The 23,301-nt window shown below is 41.7% G+C and overlaps 1 protein-coding gene across 1 annotated transcript in view; it reads left to right on the forward strand.

Annotated features, from left to right (window-relative positions):
* The window catches only part of LOC126253692 (lens epithelium-derived growth factor-like), a 46,022-nt gene extending 24,219 nt beyond the window's left edge, over nucleotides 1-21,803 (forward strand). The window contains exon 3 of the mRNA XM_049955222.1: nucleotides 19,911-21,803. Within this exon, the coding sequence (XP_049811179.1) occupies nucleotides 19,937-21,358 (1,422 nt within the window). The 5' untranslated portion in view covers nucleotides 19,911-19,936 and the 3' untranslated portion in view covers nucleotides 21,359-21,803. The remainder of the gene's footprint in view (nucleotides 1-19,910) is intronic.
* Nucleotides 21,804-23,301: the final 1,498 nt, after the last annotated feature.

Here is a 23,301-nt window from a genome sequence, read left to right on the forward strand (position 1 = left end):
TCAGTCTGGTTCAGCCAATGAATTGCACAGTTCTGTCATTTGAGAAACTGTGTTAATATTCATAATATGCTCTTCGAATAATATATTTCTCTCTGTGTCATTGCAGCTATTTAAGTATGGCTGTTGAAAGTGAAAGGTTTTTCTTTTGCTCTTCAGGAACAGTTGCAGCCAACAAAACAAAATTGTTCGCACAGAAAATGCCTACGGTGCACATCGGGCGTTTTTGGTGTGTACATAAACATCACAATTGCTTGCAACACTTTTGCCCTTCATGCCCATTTTATATTGCACTGGTAACATACCATACCACTGAGACATACAGTACACAACATTGAACAATGGAAACTTCTGGTAAGAATATCAACAATAGGAAAAGACAGATTGCTACTTACATTAAGGTGACATATTGAGTTGCTGGCAGGCACAATTAAGGCACTTACATGAAGCTTTCGGCCACAGCCATCATCAGCAAAAGAGAAACACACACCATTCATGCACACGACTGCCAACTACAGCCTCTCAGGCCGGAATGCTAAGCTGTGATTGGCAGCCATGTGCATGAGGAGTGTTTGCTTGTGTGTCTGAATGGTGTGTTTTTCTCTTATGCTAATGAAGGCTATGGCTGAAAGCCTTGTGTGTCTCAATTGTACCTTCCTGCAACTTAATGTATTGTCTTTAGGGTAAGAACCAATCTGTTTTTTTCCTACATTATACAAAACTCATGCCAATTAAACATTATTTACAAAAGTATAGGAATCAATAGCAATTGTGAAATATTTAGTGATTTGACCATCAGTGCAAGATGCCATTGCTGTGCCTCACGGTCAGAGTGCTGGGTATTAGCCTGTTGAACCAGAGTTCAGTTCTGCCAAGTGGCCAATAGTTTTTTTGCCCCTGTTGTGTTAGGTGCCGACTGTCTTTCCTTGGTAACTTGTTGTCTTCGTGAGCGCAACACTGGTGTATATTTTTTGTAGTCTGTTTCAAACTCACAAAATTTAAAAAAAATTCCATCCAAGTTATTTTAAAGACATTTGTTTTGTAGGAGTAAGAGAATATTATGAGTAGGTCATTTTAGATTAATCAGATTTCTAGCAAAATTTTATCTATTCTGAAGATTGTATTTGAACTGTATGGGTGAATAACTCGTCAAACAATTATTAAATTTTTTGTCATGAATGAAATTGGTAATGATATACTTTTCATCAAATTATGCACTCAAATGTAAGCAGTAAACTCAACAGCAGTCCTTTTGCCGTTTTATTCAGGAACATTGAAGTTCACTATCACTTTAAATTTTGAAAAACAATCAAGCCCAAATTAAGTTGCCAAAGAGAAATTTTTATGCATGCATAAAACTATTCATGGAAGTAATGGACAAAATGGGAAAGCAGATGCAGCAGAAAAATCATTAAGATGAAATTGAATAAGAGTTTATTGATAAGCTCATAAGTATTGGTCTCAAAGTATTTACACGTACTCAGGGAAAAGTAAGTAAAATTATTCAATGTTATGGGTCTCAATAAGGTGTTAAAATTGTCATACAATATTTATTAAAATCTGGTTGGATGTGTATAAAGATCCGCTAGAGATATGCATGTACAAAATTGCATGACCTTCCAGTTGACAGGCCAAGTGTAGAATATAATTTTACAGTTAGTGGGATCATTTCTCCATAATTTGCAAGGAAAATAGAACTCAGTAATTTCAGAGACATGTGGCCTGAATATGCTGAGTCTTTGTGGCAGTAAATGACTTTTAGTCATCTGTGGCGCAGTGTTATCTTACGCACACCTTGGTTATATTCATGTTATGTTTGGCACTCACCTACAAACAAGACAAAAGAATCAGAGGGATGTGAATGTTAAGTACTACCACCGAACTCCAGAGTTTCAAATGATGCCACACAGCTACCACATAACTATACAGTTCTGCTCTGACTTGTACATTAAGGCAGAAATATCTCTATTTCAGACAGGTAAGCGATATAGTACATATAAAAAACAGTAAGCAATAATCACACACAATCACAGAAAATCAAAACAGTCTAAAAGTAAAATCGTACAATAAGAACAACAAATAGTGTTAAAAGTGAATTACGTGTGGCGCTGTCACTGTTTCCAGTGTGTGTTGCTTTCCCATTGGTGCAAGTTCGACACAACCGTAGATACCAGAACTTATCAAGATGCGTGAACAGTTTTGTTTTGTCGACGTATGTGTGGTTGTCATCCCATACTTTCCAAGACTACTTCAGTAAATAACACATCAATTTCTGCCTTGTAAAAGAAGGAATGAAATTTGTTTCTTAATGGAATATGCAAACAATGTATTGGAATTTATCTCTGGTAACTTCTATGGCATAAGGTAGATAATAAAGTACGAAAATTCCTCCTGTAACTGAATGACTTGTGCCCATGATTCAAGAAGGTACACTGGCTCCTTGACCTTACAATGAATAGGACTACACTCCATTTCTGTTCTCAAACATTTGTGCTCAATATATTGTAGCTTACTGTTGTAACCATGAACCATGGACCTTGCCGTTGGTGGGGAGGCTTACGTGCCTCAATGATACGGATAGCCGTACCATAGGTGCAACCACAACGGAGGGGTATCTGTTGAGAGGCCAGACAAACGTGTTGTTCCTGAAGAGGGGCAGCTGCCTTTTCAGTAGTTGCAGGGGCAACAGTCTGGATGATTGACTGATCTGGCCTTGTAACACTACCAAAACGGCCTTGCTGTTGTGGTACTGCAAACTGCTGAAAGCAAGGGGAAACTTCAGCCGTGATATTTCCCGAGGGCATGCAGCTTTACTGTATGACTAAATGATGATGGTGTCCTCTTGGGTAAAACATTCTGGAGGTAAAATAGTCCCCCATTCGGATCTCTGGGCGGGGACTACTCAAGAGGATGTCATTATCAGGAGAAAGAAAACTGGTGTTCTACGGATCGGAGCGTGGAATGTCAGATCTCTTAATCGGGCAGGTAGGTTAGAAAATTTAAAAAGGGAAATGGACAGTTTAAAGTTAGATATAGTGGGAATTAGCAAAGTTTGATGGCAGGAGGAACAAGAGTTTTGGTCAGGTGAATACTGGGTTATAAATACAAAATCAAATAGGGGTAATGCAGGAGTAGCTTTAATAGTGAATAGGAAAATAGGAGTGCGGGTAAGCTACTACAAACAGCAAACTGAACGCATTATTGAGGCCAAGATAGACACGAAACCCACGCCTACTACAGTAGTAAAAGTTCATATTCCAACTAGTTCTACAGATGACGAAGAAACAGAAGAAATGTATGATGAGATAAAAGAAATTAATCAGGTAGTGAAGGGAGACGAAAATTTAATAGTCGTTGACTGGAATTCGACGGTAGGAAAAGGAAGAGAAGGAAACGTAGTAGGCGAATATGGATTGGGGCTAAGAAATGAAAGAGGAAGCCGCCTGGTAGAATTTTGCACAGAGCATTACTTAATCGTAGCTAACACTTGGTTCAAGAATTGTGAAAGAAGGTTGTATGCATGGAAGAACCCTGGAAATACTCTAAGGTTTCAGATAGATTATATAATGGTAAGAGAGAGATTTAGGAACCAGGTTTTAAATTGTAAGACATTTCCAGGGGCAGATGTGGACTCCTATCACAATCTATTGGTTATGAACTGTAGATTAAAACTGAAGAAACTGCAAAAAGGTGGGAATTTAAGGAGATGGGACCTGGATAAACTGAAAGAACCAGAGGCTGTACAGTTTCAGGGAGAGCATAAGGGAACAATTGACAGGAATGGGGGAAAGAAATACAGTAGAAGAAGAATGGGTAGCTTTGAGAGATGAAGTAGTGAAGGCAGCAGAGGATCAAGTAGGTAAAAAGACGAGGGCTAGTAGAAATCCTTGGGTAACACTAGTAGAAATCCTTGGGTGAAATATTGAATTTAATTGATGAAAGGAGAAAATATAAAAATGCAGTAAATGAAGCAGGCAAAAAGGAATACAAACATCTTAAAAATGAGATCGACAGGAAGTGCAAAATGGCTAAGCAGGGATGGCTAGGGACAAATGTAAGGATGTAGAGGCTTATCTCACTAGGGGTAAGATAGATACTGCCTACAGGAAAATTAAAGAGACCCTTGGAGAAAAAAACCACTGGTATGAAGATCAAGAAATCAGATGGAAACCCGGTTTTAAGCAAAGAAGGGAAAGCAGAAAGGTGGAAGGACTATATAGAGGGTCTGTACAAGGGTGATGTACTTCAGGACAATATTATGGAAATTGAAGAGGATGTAGATGAAGATGAAATGGGAGATATAATACTGCGTGAAGAGTTTGACAGAGCACTGAAAGACCTGAGCCGAAACAAGGCCATGGGAGTAGACAACATTCCATTAGAACTACTGACGGCCTTGGGAGAGCCAGTCCTGACAAAACTCTACCATCTGGTGAGCAAGATGTATGAGACAGGCGAAATTCCCTCAGACGTCAAGAAGAAAATAATTCCAATCCCAAATAAAGCAAGTGTTCACAGATTTGAAAATTACCGAACTATCAGTTTAATAAGTCACGGATGCGAAGTACTAACACAAATTCTTTACAGACGAATGGAAAAACTGGTAGAAGCCGACATTGGGGAAGATCGGTTTAGATTCAGTAGAAATATTGGAACACTTGAGGCAATATTGACCCTAAGACTTATCTTAGAAGCAAGATTAAGGAAAAGCAAACCTACGTTTCTAGCATTTGTAGACTTGGAGAAAGCTTTTGACAATGTTGACTGTAATACTCGCTTTCAAATTCTGAAGATGGCAGGGGTAAAATACAGGGAGCAAAAGGCTATTTACAATTTGTACAGAAACCAGATGGCAGTTATAAGAGTCGAGGGGTATGAAAGGGAAGAAGTGGTTGGGAAGGGAGTGAGACAGGGTTGTAGCCTCTCCCCAATGTTATTCAATCTGTATATTGAGCAAGCAGTGAAGGAAACAAAAGAAAAATTCGGAGTAGGTATTAAAATTCATGGAGAAGAAGTAAAAACTTTGAGGTTCGCCGATGACATTGTAATTCTGTCAGAGACAGCAAAGGCCTTGGAAGAGCAGTTGAACGGAATGGATAGTGTCTTGAACGGAGGATATAAGATGAACATCAACAAAAGCAAAACGAGGATAATGGAATGTAGTAGAGTTAACTCGGGTGATGCTGAGGGAATTGGATTAGGGAATGCGATACTTAAAGCAGTAGATGAGTTTTGCTATTTGGGGAGCAAAATAACTGATGATGGTCCAAGTAGACAGGATATAAAATATAGACTGGCAATGGCAAGGAAAGCGTTTCTGAAGAAGAGAAATTTCTTAACATCGAGTATTGATTTAAGTGTAAGGAAGTCATTTCTGAAAGTATTTGTATGGAAGTGGTACATGGACGATAAATAGTTTAGACAAGAAGAGAATAGAAGGTTTCGAAATGTGGTGCTACAGAAGAATGCTGAAGATTAGATGGGTAGATCACATAACTAATGAGGAGGTATAGAATAGGGTTGGGGAGAAGAGGAGTTTGTGGCACAACTTGACTAGAAGAAGGAATCGGTTGGTAGGACATGTTCTGAGGCATCAAGGGATCACCAATGTAGTACTGGAGGGCAGCATGGAGGGTAAAAATTGTATAGGGAGACCAAGAGATGAATACACTAAGCAGATTCAGAAGGATGTAGGCTGCAGTAGTTACTGGGAGATGAAGAAGCTTGCACAGGATAGAGTAGCATGGAGCTCTGCATCAAACCAGTCTCAGGACTGAAGACCACAACAACAAATTTGCAACATCTTTTTTAAGTTTTCTTGTAGTAACGTATGTGTTAAGACTGTAATTTTCAGATCAGGAAAAGTGGGATTCCTGTTTCTTGCGCACGTATGGCCTTAATTTTTTTTTTGTGTCGGCATTTCTTCTCAGTAAGTGTTCACTTCTTCACCCCCATTTAGTTCCATATCTTTGATTTTCTGACCTGTCTCCCTCCTTCCTCACACTACTTCTACTACATATAACGAATGCACTTTCTAGTCTTATTAACTTGCAAGATGTTTTTCAGTGATCGCTGTCTTGCTTATTTATTACCCTGTTGTCCACCTTTAAGCTCTGCCTGAAACCTTCCAGCCTCTCCAGGTCTCTTCAACATGTATGATCTTTCAGCAAGGGTAATCATTATGCTTTGTAAAAAATACTACCAGCCGAAGCTCTTTCATTCCTATTGCTTAGGCCATGTGTTTGTATTCTTCCTTCTCCTCCTCTTCCTGCTATTCAATTCCAGTCACTCATCACAATTAAATTTACGCCTTCATTAAATATTTGAATAATTTCCTTTCTCGCCTTACATTCTTGCAATCTCTTCATCTGCAGAACCAGTTGGCAAATAACTTATAATCCCTGTGGTGGGTATGCACACGCGCGCATATGTATCTGTGCAGCTTTGCAAAATATGTTTTTTCACAAAGTATTTCAGTTCTCTAAAGCCAAACACAAATGGTTGAACAAGAGATGTACAAACAGGAGGAATAATAATCACTACTCCCACATCAAAAGTTTACAATGCCTGATCCTTCTGTCCTGTATAGCAGTCAATGAATAAAATAAAATCTTTGGTTTTGTAAGGAGCAATCAGACATTCATTAAAATATTCTACTAGTCTTTCCTTCATTTTGTCACAACTACATCAGGGGTTTGTGCAAGTGCCCTGTTCACCAGTTGCTGAACATGTGGTCCAAGTACACCATTGTTTCTTGCAAACACAGTAAAATAGAGCAAAAAGAAAGCATGCTTTAAGGGCATATTGTAAGGCGAGACTGTGGGAATGTGACATGAATATGGTCTAAACTACATTTAGTATGTTCTCCAACTAATGGAACTGTATGGGTCAATTTCATTTCGTAGTTAAAGCCAAACTGATCTGTGTTGACAAATGCATCTTCATACTGTTAGCATTGGATGTTATTTGGTGCAGTAAACTTCTTGGAATAGATCTTAAAGTTTATTGACATAGTTTTTGCTTACATATTTGATAATATTGCTGCTTGTAATTATGTATTTCCTTTTGAAAGTGAGTAACCTATGCAGTGAAGCTTTAAAGTTCAGACCAATTTGTTTAGCCCCCTGCGGGCACGGGGGTTAGAATAGGCCCGAGGTATTCCTGCTGTCGTAAAAGGTGACTAAAAGGAGTCTCACACCTTTCGGCCTTTATGTGATGGTCCCCTATAGGGTTTGACCTCACCCCCCCCCCCCCCCCCCTCCAAAAAAAAAAAAAAATCCTGGAGAGCCAACCAATTGGGGAGGGGTGCCTTACATGGTGCATCGTGCATTGAGAACTTTAGCCCACTTTGTCGTGGTATTGCAGTCCTGCTCATCCTCCGTCTCTTGAGTGAAGACACCTTCCTGGGTGCCTTTTTCTCCGCCCACTATGCAGTGTTGTTTTCTGTGCTGATCATCACTAGGGAATTCCTTGCGTCTCATATCCAGCATGGTAGCAAGTCCGTTGTGGTGTGGCCCCTTGTACCCTGTTGTTTGTAGCCCCTTGAATACACAGGGATCGCTCTGCTGATGCCTGTGCCGTTAACTCTCCAAGTATGCCAAGGAGTCACCTTGGGGCATCGGGACTCTGGGCAATGGCAGTCCTGCCAGGTGGCCTTTGCTGCGACAAGGAGCTGTGCACCAAATTAGTGACGAGTAGTTAATTTTGTCTGGCGTCAGTCGGGGTTCGAGGGATAATAAGGTTGCCACTGATGCCTTCATCTTGGCCTTAGAGGATGACACATTACCTTAGAAGGTCAAGGTGATAGTCTGCCGCTGTGATGTCAAGCCATATATCCCTCCCCAAATGCGGTGCTTTAAGTACTGGAAGTTCGGCCATATGTCTTCCCACTGTACTTTCAGCATCCCATGTGGAGATTGTGAATGTCCATCCCATCCCAAGACTGCATGTGCCCCGCCTCTCATCTGTGTCAACTGTGGAGAGCATCATTCCCCTTGCTCACCAGACTGCAGGATTTTACAGCGAGAAAGGAAAATCGTGGAATACAAGACCCTGGACTGACTGACCTACACTGAGGCCAAGAGGAAATTTTTTTTTAAGTAAAGCATAAGACACGACCTGGTGGCATCATATTGTTGCCACATTGTACGAGTGGGGTCTCTGGGGCTCGCTCTCATTTTTTATCTAAAACTTACTGTCGATCTGAACTTTGTGTCCAGATTGGTGCCTCCCATAGTTCCCTCCCATATTCACAAGAATGGCGTTCTGCAGGGCTCTGTATTGAGTGTATCTCTATTTTTAGTGGCCATTAACAACTTGACAGCAGCTGTAGGGCTGTCGGTCTCCCCTTCTCTGTATGCGGATGGCTTCTGCATTTTGTATTGCTCCTTCAGTACTGGTGTTGCTGAGTGGCACCTACAGGGCGACATTCACAAGGTGCAATCATGGGCTCTAGCCCATGGCTTCCAGTTTTTAGTTGTGAAGTTGTATGTCATGCACTTCTGTCAGTGTCGTACCATTAATCCAGAAACTGAACTCTATATTAATGACGATCCACTCACTGTAATGGAGACATTGATTCTTAGGACTGGTTTTCGACGCCCAATTGACTTGGCTACCTTACCTTCGTCAGCTAGAGTGGGAGTGGTGGCAGCACCTCAGTGCTCTCCGCTGTCTGAGCAACAGCAACTGGGGTGCAGATTGCTCTATGCTGCAGCAGCTCTACAGAGCTTCAATCCCACCTTGATTATGGAAGTCTGGTTTGTGGTTCGGAGGTGCCCTCAGTGTTGCATTTAAGTGACCCGGTGCACCACTGTGGCGTTCGCATAGCGATGGGAGCTTCTAGAATGAGTCTGGTAACCAATGTCCTGGTGGAGGCGGGAGTCCCTCCATTGCGGATCGGACTTGTACAACTGCTCGCCAGTTATGTTGCACACATTCGTAGTTATCCTGAGCATCCAAATCACTGTCTCCTTTTCCCACCTGTGGCAGTTCATCTCCGACATCGGCGGCTCAGGATTGCAGTTCGCGTGCGATCCCTTCTCTCCAAACTGGAGTCCTTCTCTTCACAACCTCTATTTGAGGTGATTCACGTACACCTCCTGGTGTACACCTCGGCCGAAGCTTTGTATGGACCTTTTCCATGGCCCTAAGGATGCTCTCTGCTGTCACTTCCTCTCGATTCTTCCCCCCCAGAGGGACCACAGGACCCCAGCCCTCGCAGCACTGCTTCTTTATCTGTGCTACTTGTCTCCTCTTCTCCTGTCCTTTTCCCCTCTCCTGGGGAGATGTCTCATGTATTCATAGCTCCTTGAAGCTCATTTGCGTTGGTTTGCTTGTAGGAATATTCTCTCTTGCACTGCCCTTTCTTCCTTTCCTCCTTATCGCCAATCACCAAAAATCAAAACAATCATCGAAAGGCAAACAATCTTCCCCCTCTCCGATTCGTCTGCCCTCTTTGACTCATCGGTCCTTTTCAACTGACAGACACCGGGGAAGCTCCGTTGATCCCGCTGAGTTGATGGACGAAGATGCACCGTCTGTGGATTTCAGTGGCTGTTCTCCCTTGACGGTTTGCCCTAAGCGACCGTCGAGATATTTCTTCTTCATTCTTCAGTTTTCCTAAATTTTGTAGCCCTTTTACAGTGGAATATCCGTGGCCTTCCGTCTAACAGGGTGTATCTCCAGCTGCTCCTGTGATAGCAATGTCTGCTTGTAGTCTGCCTCCAAGAAACCAAGCTACGTCCTCAAGACCATTTTGCTCTTTCCCATTTTACTTTGCTACGAATGGACCTTCCTTTTACTGCGGGGATTCCTGCTCATGATGGGGTCATGCTGCTTCTACGACATGATGTTTGTCATTGTTGTGTGCGCGCCCACACACACACACACACACACACACACACACACACACACACACACACACTTCCCGAATTTACCTTTTCCCTCTGCACCATTTATATCCCTTCATCTTCTGCTATCATGAGGGTGGACCTGATGCAGCTTGTTGCTCAGCTTCCTCCACCCTTTCTGCTTCTTGGTCACACTAATGCCCATCATCCTCTTTGGGGCTCGCCTGTCGCCTGCCCGAGAGGTTCTCTTTTGGCAGATCATCTTAATCTTGTGTGTCTTATTCCACACACACTTATTCCCACTTAGACCTCTCGATCTGCTCTGCCCAGCTTGCTCGACGTCTCAAGTGGTGTGCTCTTTCCGATACTTACTCGAGTGACCACTTCCATTGTGTGTCTCGCCTGTACAACCATACCCCATCACAGTGGCCCGCTCATCGGAAATTCTCTCTTGCTTACTGTAGGCTATTTTCCTCCTTGGCAGTCTTTGTCGAATGGCCATTTACCAGCTGTGATGATCAGGTCGCGCACCTCGTAGACATTATTCTCTCGGCTGCCGAATCCTCTATCCCTCGTTTTACTACTCCTCCCCGTCGGGTCTCAGTCCCTTGGTGGACTGTGGAGTGCAGCAGTGCACTTCGTGTCTTTCACCGTCATCCTACATTAACGAACTGCATCCGCTACAAGCAACTACGTGCGCAGTGCTGTCTCACTATTAAGGAAAGCAAGAAACCATGCTGGGTTTCCTTCATCAGCTTTTTCACTAGTTTTACTCTGTCCTCTCTCATTTGGGTTGGCTTGCACTGGCTTTCCGGGACTACCGCCCACTCCCAGATCCCTGGTCTGACTGGCGGGAAACGTCATAGTCGACCCTGTTGATGTTTCCATCGCTTTGGGCCGGTACTTTGCGGAGGTTTCAAGCTCCAAACACTACCATCCTACCTTCCTTCCTCGGAAACAGACGGCAGAGGAGGCTTGTGGAATCTCTTTTTCTCTCTTTGACTCAGAATGCTACAATACTCCTTTTACTATGAGGGAGCTCGAGCATGCTCTTTACTCATCCAGGTCTTCTGCTCCTGGCCCCGATACAGTCCACGTCCTTATGCTGCAGAAGCTTCCTCCTGCGGGAAAACGCTTTCTCCTCGATACCTACAACCGTATTTGGACTGTCAGTGTATTTCCCACACTTTGGCATTAAGCTATTATTGCTCCCCTACCTAAGCCTGGTAAAGATAAATCTCTTCCTTCCAGCTATCATCCAATTTCCCTTACCAGCAGCGTTTATAAGGTGATGGAACGCATGATCAATGGTCAATTAGTGTGTTGGCTGGAGTCACACCATCTTCTCACTAATACCCAGTGTGGGTTCCAAAAGCGCCGCTCAGCAGTTGACCATCTCGTCACCCTGTCGACATTCATCATGAATAACATGCTGCAGAAGTGACAAACAATGACTATTCTTTGATTTGGAGAAAGCCTATGATACCTGTTGGCGGACAGGCATTCTACGTACTGTGCACAAATGGGGCCTTCGCGGTTGTCTTCCCACTTTCATCCGGGAATTTTTGACAGACAGAGTTTTCTGGGTACATGTGGGTTGCTCCTTATCCCACACCTTTTCACAGGTGAACGGGGTGCCTCAGGGCTCCGTACTGAGTGTCGTCCTCTTCGCCATAGCCATCAACCCAATTATAGACTGCCTTCCAGCTGGCGTTTCCAGCTCTTTTCGTTGATGACTTTGCTATTTATTGCAGCTCCCAGCAGATGTCTCCTGCAATGCTGTCTTCAGCATTGTCTGGACCGTCTCTATTCGTGGAGTGTCACAAATGGTTTCCGCTTGTGTCAACTTCTGGTGGTACAAGGCGTTTATTCCACTGTCCTTGCGACTGGGCCAAAATGCTCTCCTGTTCATGGATGCAACGAAGTTCTTAGGGCTTATGTTCGATAGGAAACTCAGTTGGTCTCCCCACGTGTCCTACCTGACTGCATGCTGCACCCTGTCCCTCAATGTCCTTCATGTATTTAGTAGTATCTCTCGGGGAGCTGACTGGACTGTCCTCCTCCACCTCTATTGATCTCTTGTCCGCTCCAAGTTGGATTATGGATCCATTGTCTACTCCTCTGCACGGAAGTCTATCTTCTACCGTCTAAATACAATAAACCATTTGGGGATCCATCTCGCCACTGGTGCCTCCGTACTAACCCAGTTGAGTCTCTACGCAGAATCCGGTGAATTACCCCTGTCATACTGGCGTGACATCCTACTCAGTAGGTATGTGTGTCGGCTTTCTTCCATGCCAGGCCACCCATCCTTTGACCATTTTTTTTATGACATTCTTGACCACAAGTACAAGCTGTACGTTTCTTCTCTGCGGCCTCCTGGTGTTGACTTTTGTCACCTGCTTCAGCAGCTGCAGTTCACACTTCCTGCCACTTTCAAAGTGGGCGAGAGCCCTTCACCACCTTGACTTCAGGCACAGGTTTGTGTTCATTTCGACCTCAGCTCATTCCCGAAAGATTCGACTCCCGAGCTGACCTATCGCTGCAAATTTCTCGAACTTCGCTCACAACTTGCCGATAGCATATTTTTGTAAACTGATGGTTCCAAGTCCGCGCACGGTATTGGCTGTACTTTTGTTGTCGGGGATGATAAGTCTCAATACAGGCTCTCGGCCAGTGCACAATTTTTTACCGCAGAGCTTTTTGCCCTCAATCAGGCTGTTCACTACATCCGGAGGCATAAGCTCGCTTGGTGTGTGATATGCTGTGACTCCCTCAGTGCCCTTCAGAGTCTAGATGATCCAGATCCAGTCCACCCCATTGTTCGACGGATCAAGGACTGCCTCCATATGTTCCCGGATGGGGGAGCCCATCAGTTGCAAATAGGGCACTGCTGCTTTACTCACCGCCACTTGTTGACTGGCGACCTTGCACCCAGTTGCCCTTTCTGTAGCCAGTCATTAACAGTCAGACATTTCCTGCTCCTCTGCCCCTATTTTAGCCATTTACATCTCAGGGTAGGGCTGCCGCCCACTTTGCCAGACATTTTAGCAGATGACATGCGAGCTGTGGCTCACGTTTTTAATCTTTTTAAAAAGCAATATTATGACAAGAGATTTGATTTCTACCTGGTGACTCCGGTGTCTTGTCGCCATCTTTTAGATACTCTTCGTAATGTCTGACGTTTCAGATTTGTTTTTTCTTCCTTTCTGTTTTGGATCTCGAAACTGTTTTTTACCCTCGCAGTCCCAGCATTCTATGGTTGTATACTGGGTGCTTATGACCTTTTTTGCGCCCTAAACCCCACAAAAAAACCTCTATTCTTGACGTGTTCCGGGGCTCTGAAGTTGTTTACACCGACAGCTCGGTGGCTGATGGTAATGTTGGCTTTGCCTATGTCTGCAGAGGCCATGTTTGACAGCATTCCTTGCCCGCTGGCTACAGTGTATTCACTGCAGAGCTTGTGACCATATCACGTGCACTTCAATACATCCGTTCCTGTTCTTGAGAGTTGTTTTTTCTCTGTTCTGACTCACTGAGCAGCTTACAAGTTACCGACCAGTGCTACCTTCACCATCCTTTGGCACCAAACATCCAGGAGTTCATCTCCGCCCTAGAACTGTCCAGTCGTTCAGTGGTGTTTGTGTGGACCCCAGGACATGTCTGAATCCCAGACAATGAACTTGCTGACAGGCTACATGGAAACCGCTCCTGGAGATGGGCATCTCTGAAACTGACCTGCGTTCTGTCTTATGCCGCAAGGTTTTTCGGCTTTAGGAGACGAAGTGGCATAATAGTATGCATAACAAACTGCGTGTCATTAACGAGACACTGAATCTTTGGAAGTCTTCGCTATGGGCTTCTTATAGGGAATCAATTATCCTTTGTCGGCTCCGCATTGGCCGTATGTGGCTCACACATGGTTACCTCCTCCGTTGCGAGGGCCCAACTCGTGTCGCTGTGGCTTCCAAATGACAGTCGTGCACCTCTTGCTGACTGCCCACTTTTAGCTGCTCTGTAGTGGGTTTTAACTTTCCCAACACCTTACCTTCGGTGTTGGGCAACAGTGTCTCAACAGCAGCTTTAGTTTTAAGTTTTATTTGTGATGGTGGGTTTTATCATTTCATCTGAGCTTCGGTGCATGTCCTTTGTCCCTCTGTGTCCTCCACCCATGAGCTTTTAGTTTGGCCGTTTTAATGTGTAGCAGAGTGGCTGACTTCTCCTTTTTTTATTCTCAAGGTCAGCCAGCCATGGTAATATGCTTTCTTGTTTTTAATCTCTTCTCCCAGTTTCTTGCGTCTCTGTGGTTTTCTTGTCCTATTTTGTCCATTGTAGTGTTTGTTGTTCTCCTGTCAATCTTCTGGTTCTTCCTTTCCCCTTTTGTGCCGTACGTCTTTTTTTCTTCTTTTCCTTGGGTAATTGTTCTACTGGGAACTGATGGCCTCGTAGTTTGGTCCCTTTCCCCCCCTTTTAAACCAACCAACCAATTCAGTTAGCGTAATGCAATCCCCAAATATTTAAGTCTTCCATGCACAAAACTTAATTTCTGGCTGGAATAAATTGTTGGTATACGTGGTTTCTAATTCACTGAACTTCTATCTTCATGTTCCATCTTGTTCCACGACTGCTTTAAAGCATTTAACTGTGGTTTTCTTTCCTCCATCCCTTTAAACTTATTGAATTTATTTGTAACTTCACTCTACGATCTGTCTTTCAGTTGGTTTGGATTTTATTGGAGCATTTCCTTCATGTAACCTAACAAAATGCCATCAGATTGACATCACAGCATCTCTTCTTTGTATAGATCATGAACATTCCCATCTTGTACATACAGCCCTGCAGCAATCAACAGTGTATCTCTTTCAACAATTGTTTATCAAGAAATGAAGGAAATAAAGCGTACAAATATTGCACAATCATTTGATCTCTAAAGGAACTTGTAACTTCCTTACTTTGGAAAGTATTCATGGATCTTGTTATGTAAGTCATGAGCTATATTTGCAGGACTCACGTTGCCCATGGAATATCACTCGTGTATTTAACATGCACACATGCAAAGACACAAACAATCCTTTGCAAGCCAGGCAGCTTCGTCAATAGGAATCCTCTCTCCGCTTTGTACTGTTCGTTGTGTGTTTAATTTCGTTTTGACGTCTGTCTGTTTAGGTGTTACATCCTTGTACCACAGTGTGATTCTCGCATCTGCCTTACTGCTTACAGAGAAGGGTCAAAACCAGTAGCAGATTTATATCTGAGATCTTGTGTGTTTTCGCCAGTACTCAGCACCGGGTTCCTGTGATTACAGGGTGATGAGCCACTAAACCTACATAATCTGCAGCAGTAACATATTGAATGAGCCCTCGGGCACATTATTGAGTGCACAAGATCATCCTTCCAGTCCCTGGCTGTAATTTTCTTAAGGTTTACCATTATTAGCTGTAAGCTCGAACAGCAAACAGATCACTACTATTTTGCAGTTGTACCCTTCCCCAAACACAAGACACAGCAGAATTCACAACAGGTGTCTCACTGGCTCAGTTTCAGTTGAAGTATCTCAAACTTGGATGGAAAGTGTTAAAATACCCAGAGTAGAGTTCGTGCAGAATACTGTGGCCAGTAGATGTGTGAACGGCAGGGCACACTTGAAGAGAGTGGTAGTGGTGGGAGCTGCAGGCAGTTGCTGTAGGGGAAATGCCGAGTGTTAGAGGGGAAGTGCCATTCTAAACTGAAGCCTTCACTCAAATGTTTTATAAATATGAAGTGGGTCCCCACCATGCCCACACTTGCATGGTGACCATTCAAAAAGATCTGTCACATCTGCTTTAGCTAGTACTGAAAAAGAATGTGCCAAAAATGCAGTGATTTATTTTTGCCTGCTATGTTAACCATTTGTGAAGAGAAGTGTCAAGTGTACCGAATTAAGAGTAAAACCTATACCATTCTCATGTTGCCATATTAACATGTGCAGTTGCAATTGAGAGAGAATTCTGAAAGAGTGGTTTTTTAAGTTTATTAAATAATGAACTGAGGTTAAGGAAGGTCAGTATCTTATGAAGCAGCACGTCCTCAGTACAAAATAAACATGTAGTGTCTTCACTTATGGTGTGCCAAAACCCATAGCATTTATCATTTCACCAGCTATTGATGGCTCTTAAAAATTACATTCTTTCATTGACAAATTTTGTAATTTGTGGAAATAACATGGTCGATGCTTAAAGTTTTGCATAATGACCATACATAAAAATGCTCTACTCATTGCATGGTATCATTTGCCAAAATCTCATTTCAATATCTCAGTTTATGAAATATGAGGAATGTTGTGGATATTTCAATCTGGCTTTATCACTGGCACAGTGTGATCTCAAATGTGTGTGCTATGTCAGATCAGTTTTCTCGAGATTCAATATGTTAGCTAAATTTTGTGTGTTTCAACATAAGTTATATGCACCAAACACAGAACCATAGTGACCCCTATTTTTCATTGCAAACTTTTTAAAATTTTGTACAATGTCTACTTCCAGGTAACTATCACAATGACTATGACCATTAACAAAATGATTGGTACATCATAATGAATCTGACATATAAAGCTACAAGTAAATTACAAATTAATTTTTTAGTGAATAGTTTCTGTAAAATTGTTGGAGAGAGTTTGCAGAGCATGCATCTTGATTGTCATCGCCAGCCATCCAAAAAGTGGCTGACAGTGTCTGCCTCCCCTTTTGAGCAAATGAATGAACTCTGCCAACGCATTGGCCAAAAATTAGTCGCTGTGCATAGGTCCACCATATCCTGTATTGACTCTACCTTCTGGTCTCCGCATCTCCTGTACACTTAGTGCTATGGTGCTCTGCTACAGTCAAGTAGAGGAGTGGAGATAGATATGTACTTCCTGTAGAATATACCGTACCACAAGAGAGAATAGCATTTGCAGTGCCTTTGGTATCTGTAATATCTCTCAGTACTTCACCCTGGGACATCAATTCCCTACAGCTCTCAACACTTTACATCAGTCAGGCAAATTCCAGCTGCTTGTGAACAGTAATATTCTGTCCCAGAGAATGGCCTTCACACTAGGGCTGCATTCTTATTGGAGCAATTTTTTTATGCTTAGGTGGAAGCTGTGACAGTATAATTTTTGGTAAGGCAGTGTGGTTTGTAGTTTTCAAAATCTAATGATTACTTCAGATAGAATGCACATTATTTTCCTCGGGTGTATTTTTCAAAATAAACTTTTGCTCATTTATAATGATTGCAGTATTGACGAAATGCTAAACCCTATTTTTCCTTGGCTTTGTATTAATGGTAAAAAATTAAATTTCTGTGTTGCTGTTGTCTTGATTGGAGAATCATTAATTTGTATTAAAGTTGTTTACTTAGTTTCTTTGCAAATTTTGAATGTAAATTGAGGGGATTGGCTCCATTGCAGCAACTGCACCTAATACAGGGTGTTACAAAAAGGTACGGCCAAACTTTCAGGAAACATTCCTCACACACAAAGAAAGAAAATGTGTTATGTGGACATGTGTCCGGAAACGCTTACTTTCCATGTTAGAGCTCATTTTATTACTTCTCTTAAAATCACATTAATCATGGAATGGAAACGCACAGCAACAGAACGTACCAGCTTGACTTCAAACACTTTGTTACAGGAAATGTTCAAAATGTCCTCCGTTAGCGAGGATACATGCATCCACCCTCCGTCGCATGGAATCCGAATCCCTGATGCGCTGATGTAGCCCTGGAGAATGGCGTATTGTATCACAGCCGTCCACAATACGAGCACGGAGAGTCTCTACATTTGGTACCGGGCTTGCATAGACAAGAGCTTTCAAATGCCCCCATAAATGAAAGTCAAGAGGGTTGAGGTCTGGAGAGCGTGGAGGCCATGGAAGTGGTCCACCTCTACCAATCCATCGGTCACTGAATCTGTTATTGAGAAGCGTACGAACACTTGGACTGAAATGTGCAGGAGCTCCATCGTGCATGAACCACATGTTGTCGTACTTGTAAAGGCACATGTTCTAGCAGCACAGGTAGAGTATCCCGTATGAAATCATGACAACGTGCTCCATTGAGCATAGGTGGAAGAACATGGGGCCCAATCAAGACATCACCAACAATGTCTGCCCAAACATTCACAGAAAATCTGTGTTGACGTGATTGCACAATTGCTTGCAGATTCTTGACAGCCCACACATTTGTAAACATTGCACTGACTGCAAAACCACATTCGTGATGAACACTAACCTGTTGATGCTACATACTGATGTGCTTGATGCTAGTACTGTAGAGCGATGAGTCGTATGTCAACACAAGCACCGAAGTCAACATTACCTTCCTTCAATTGGGCCAACTGGCGGTGAATAGAGGAAGTACAGTACATACTGACGAAACTAAAATCAGCTCTAACATGGAAATTAAGTGTTTCTAGACACATGTCCACATAACATTTTTCTTTATTTGTGTGTGAGGAATGTTTCCTGAAAGTTTGGCCGTACCTTTTTGTAACACCCTGTATAAACAGCAATAAAATTTGTCAGATATAGTTGCAGTGCTAGGTGCAGGAGAAGAGATGCTTTCTTGATATTCAGATATACATCAAAACAAAGAAGACTCAGTGCAGCGTTTGCTTAACTTCAAGAATACATGAAGCAAAAGTGTTGACGGCCTTGAATTTTGTTTGTACCACAGTGGACGTTACTCATAATTAATGTCAAACTTTGAGTGTTTTTAGAGTAGAATTTAACAGGCAGTAGTAGTTTTTCATTTGTTAACGTGATTGGAAAAGTAGTAATAACACATTTTGGCTCAGCATTGTGTCCAGACTGATCAGAGGTGAACAGAATTTGAGAACATAAATATGGGGAAAGATGAATGGAGAGTCCGATTGCATTTGAGACATCAGCCATTGCTATAACATGTCAAAGTAGGAATATCCAGTGACGGTGCTCTTGGCTAAGAAGAATGGTTCGTACAGTTTTCGACGTGACGAGGCACAAAAAACGTTATCCTTTGGGGAATCATGCTTGAATTCAATCCATTTGTGTGGATGCTTTGTACTCCAGATTCGACAATTATGCCTATTCACTTTCCTGTTAGTGTGAAAAGTGGCATCATCTCTAAAAATGAAGCGATCAACAATGCCAGCCCCATCCTTTTTCAATTGTTGCAGCTGCGAACAAAACTCAACATGCTTATCTTTGTCGTCGTCGTTGAGCTTCTGCACTAGCTCCAATTTGAATGGTTTAGGATGCATGAGACACTGATGCATGAGACACTGATCTCTTTGGACTCCTTACAAATGTTATGAATGTCTCTTGTACGCACTCCACATTCACTCCACTCACTGGGACGTCAGCTTCTCTTTGCCGGGTACAAGCAACCCGCCATAACGAATTTGTTGTGCCAGTGGTAAAGGGCCTTGTTGGTGGCTTCTTCCCGTACTTGGTTCTAAACATACGTTGAACAGCTGTAGCACACTTGTTTTTGTCGAACTCGAACACACAGAAAGCTCGCTCTGCACCTGAATTCGCCATGTTTGCAACGACCGCTGACTATCAGCAAATTAACAAACTACGTTGTTGCGGTATACATAGGGGGGAAAAAAAAACTTTCTGGGTTTCTCTTCAAAATGACACATGTATGGTATCTCTACATCATTTGGTTCTTGTGCAATAAATAGTGTTCCTGGACTTTATGTAAAGCCTGTATAAAATAGATAGATTTCAGGGCATGCAATGAATAATAAATGAAACATAATGGGATCAGTTGTGTAGTTTAGAGCAGAAACTTAATTTTAAAATGTTCTTGTGATCTTTTATGAGGAGTTGAACTGCTATGTAGTTTGTTTAGATATGAGTGATAAAATTTTAGGTGCTACTGTGATGAAATAATTTGCCTAGTGTGCTATACTTCTGTATCTGTCATGACTTCACTGAAAGTCATGTTAATCTGTCAAATCTTAATTATATGTTTCTGTAGATATTATGAAGACCAAAAATTCCACAAACAACATTGTGCTTTTAGCTGACTGAGTTATTTATGTATTTTCTTTTTCAGATTGACTGACACATTTGCACTCAAAAATGAAAACCTTTCATCCTGGAGACAAGGTTTTTGCAAAAGTTCGCGGATACCCACCGTGGCCTGCAAGAGTGGAAAATGTAGTAGTGTCAACTCCCAATAATGTGAAATATAATGTTTTCTTTTATGGTACTGCAGAAACAGCGGTTTGTAAAGTTGAAGACCTGTTTTTGTATTATGAAAACAAAGAAAAATATGGAAAACCAATAAAGCGCAAAGGTTTTGCCCAGGCGTTAGCACAGATTGAGGGAAGAGAACCTCCACCTCCAAATATGCCAGGTAGTATTCCAACTACACAAAGTGCAGATGGTGAAAGTGAAGGTGAAGGAGACTTGGTCATTGATGAAGCACCGAGAACTTCTGTTTCAAAGCCATTAGTGCCTGATACTGCAGAGGACAAGAAGCGTCCTGTGAAGCGTAAACGTGTGACTGAAATTGGTCCTGATGAACAGGAAACAAAACGAACAAAGCGTCAGAGTACTTCAGGTAACCGGAAGTCTATTAACAAAGAACCTCTGCGCACTCCAGAGACTGTCGGAATACAGCCTTCTCCACAGAGAGCAGAGATTGTAAGTAGATCTGGCCGTAAAATTAAGCCAAAAAAGTTTGCAGATGATGATGACGCTGCTGCAGCTGCAGCTGCTGCATTAGAAGAAGGTGCCATTCAAACCACCATACTTGCTGCTGACGAAGGATCTTCTCAAGAACAAAAACCTTCAGTGAAAATTGAGAAAAGTTCTGCAGACATAGAAGGTGGTGCAAAAGAGCTTAAGAAAACTCTGAAAAAGAACCAGTCGGTGAGGGCAAATGCTCCGTCAGGTCAAGCTGTTTGCATCCATATAAATACAGATGAAGAGAAAGCTCTTGAAGGCGCCCTTAAATTGAAGGATTTAATAGAAGCAGGTGATATTATTCCAAAAACTATGCAAATGTACCTTAAAGAAGAATCAGAAAATACACATGGCCAACTGTTAATTGAACGTCGCAAGAGTAAAATTAAATGGCTCAAAACAGAACTTCGCTTGGCACAGCTTGATGGTGCAATAAAAGGATGTCTAGGTTTATTGAGTGCAGATCCTGACAAATGTTTGCAACATTTAGATGAACTTGCTGGTCTGTCTATTGATCCCTTGATGCTCCTCAAGCAACCGAGTTTAGTAGAAACTGTCAGGAGGCTTCGTCATTATGTAGGAAATGTAGACAAGTGGAATTTCTCAGAGCAACAAAAGGCACAGTTCTATCCCAAGACAGCCACAATAAGAAATAAAGCAGCCTACATCTACAGCCAGTTTAAATCACTTTTTACTGTTCCTGATAATCAGTCATTTTGGAGTTCTTTTACAGAACGCAAGCTAAAATTTCAGAAGGTTACAACAGCATTCCCTAGAGAGTGTGTCCATTCTTTCATTCAGGATTCAAAATAATCAGGAGATTGAAAATCAGCTCAGAGAGTAAGTCTTCTGTTTGTGTGTAATGGACTACTGGAAATTCAAATCTGTTAAATATTTGATTCTTCTTATGTACTGATGACCCTCGTATTCATACTACTTTTGAACAGTATTAACTGTTACAGAAAAACACTTCTGAGGTGTGAAAAATAAATGTAAAAAGCAACTGATTTGGTAGACAATGTTTTAACAACCTTACTATGTCAAAAGGACGATTCATAGTGATTTGTCATTTTGTAGCTCTTTAAATTTGTATGGGCTGTTTTTATGTCCAGCTGTCCCATCAGTTAAGAATACAATGTAATGTTTTGCATGCTCTATTGTAAACTTAGTGAAAAAATTATGGATAGGTGATTGTTTCGTATAATAATATGAATTTTGTCCCATCTTGATAATCAATAAAGATATGTATGGATATGTATCTAAACTCTTTAAGTTTGCTTTCAGTTAATCATATGCACTGTGCAGAAACTTTCTTGTCCTACATTTGATGCATGATTTTTAATGTTCACATTAATTTTCACTCCATTCCAGCCTAACAAAAGGCTTTTGTTAGCAAACCCTATGATGTGTTTTATTTGTTAAAACAGTCAATCTTACCTGGATCAGATAAGTGATTGACAGCCAAGTGTTTACCAGAAAACCACCTAGATTGTGCCCTCCTTTCTGTTCTGTGTTCTATTCACTGTTGTTATATCAGTTGTGGTAACCTGTCAGTTGCTGACTGTAATATGTAACTTGTGACTAATGGAGAACGCATTGAGATTTAGAACTGAATTGCACAGTTCTTGTCACCGTAATCATATTGTATGTGTGGGTACAGTACAAATCTGCCATTGCTCCTATCAGTTTATTTTGACCCAAGTATAAATATAAATTTACATTGTTTCTTAACTGCGTAGTAAATATGCTGAAAGTAGGTAAATATTTACAGAGATCTAAGCAAAGGGACAGTACAATAAACCTTTGTTCTGAAAGAATTTTTCATTGTGAGGTTAAAGACTGAAGAAGCCACAAAAAAAATTTTCAAGCTAGACAAAACCAGTGATATAGTCACCATTTTACTCTTCATATAATTATTGACTGTGGTTTGTATTATTAAAGTAGATGAAATATCCTAAAAGTAGAACTGTAACTGAATGAGGATTAGAAAGTCTTTCCTGTAGAAAGCAAATGGTAAAGTTTGGGAAACTAAGAAACAGCAATTGTGGTTCTATTTCTGGATTATAGGCACTTACTACACACACACACACACACACACACACACACACACACACACACACACACACAAAATCAAAATTAACAGCTTGTGGACAGAAAATATGGCAATGGTTTTTTCGTGATACAATGTCGGGAGATACATTTGTGACTATATGAAAGTTCTACACTTTGATACCGTAAACAAACATCAGCATGATTCAGAGGAGTTTTGTCATAAATTTGAATTTATTTTATTGAAATGTGTCCCCTGCTGTACAATCTGGGACAAATTACAACTATTCCAACAGCTCTTTTCTTGCTAATGCCACATTCAGATTTACACAGTACATGGCTAGTAAGCTAGATAAATTTGACAGTGGATGTAGACAACAAATAGTTTTTAGATGCATTTCAATGCCTGTAAAAGTACTATTTACATCTAATTATTAGATACAGGGAAAGTTAACCAGCTTACACAGTTTCTGCCTTCTCATGGAACTAAGACTTGAAAACATGAAAAACACAGGGGTAAAAACAATATTTTCTGTAATCTGTGGGTAAAATAATAATAAAGTAATAGATAAGAAATGTTCATGGCAGTGGAGTGCAAGTGGAATAACAAGGTGATTTACGTATGTGGTGCTTAACTCTGGTTTTCAAGCCAAGCAAACGGTTCTGTACTGGGCTGCAAATCGAGAAGTAATTTTTTTATGTGTGTG

The sequence above is a fragment of the Schistocerca nitens genome, chromosome 1, assembly GCF_023898315.1.
Source record: "Schistocerca nitens isolate TAMUIC-IGC-003100 chromosome 1, iqSchNite1.1, whole genome shotgun sequence".
Classification (NCBI taxonomy): Eukaryota; Metazoa; Arthropoda; class Insecta; order Orthoptera; family Acrididae; genus Schistocerca; species Schistocerca nitens.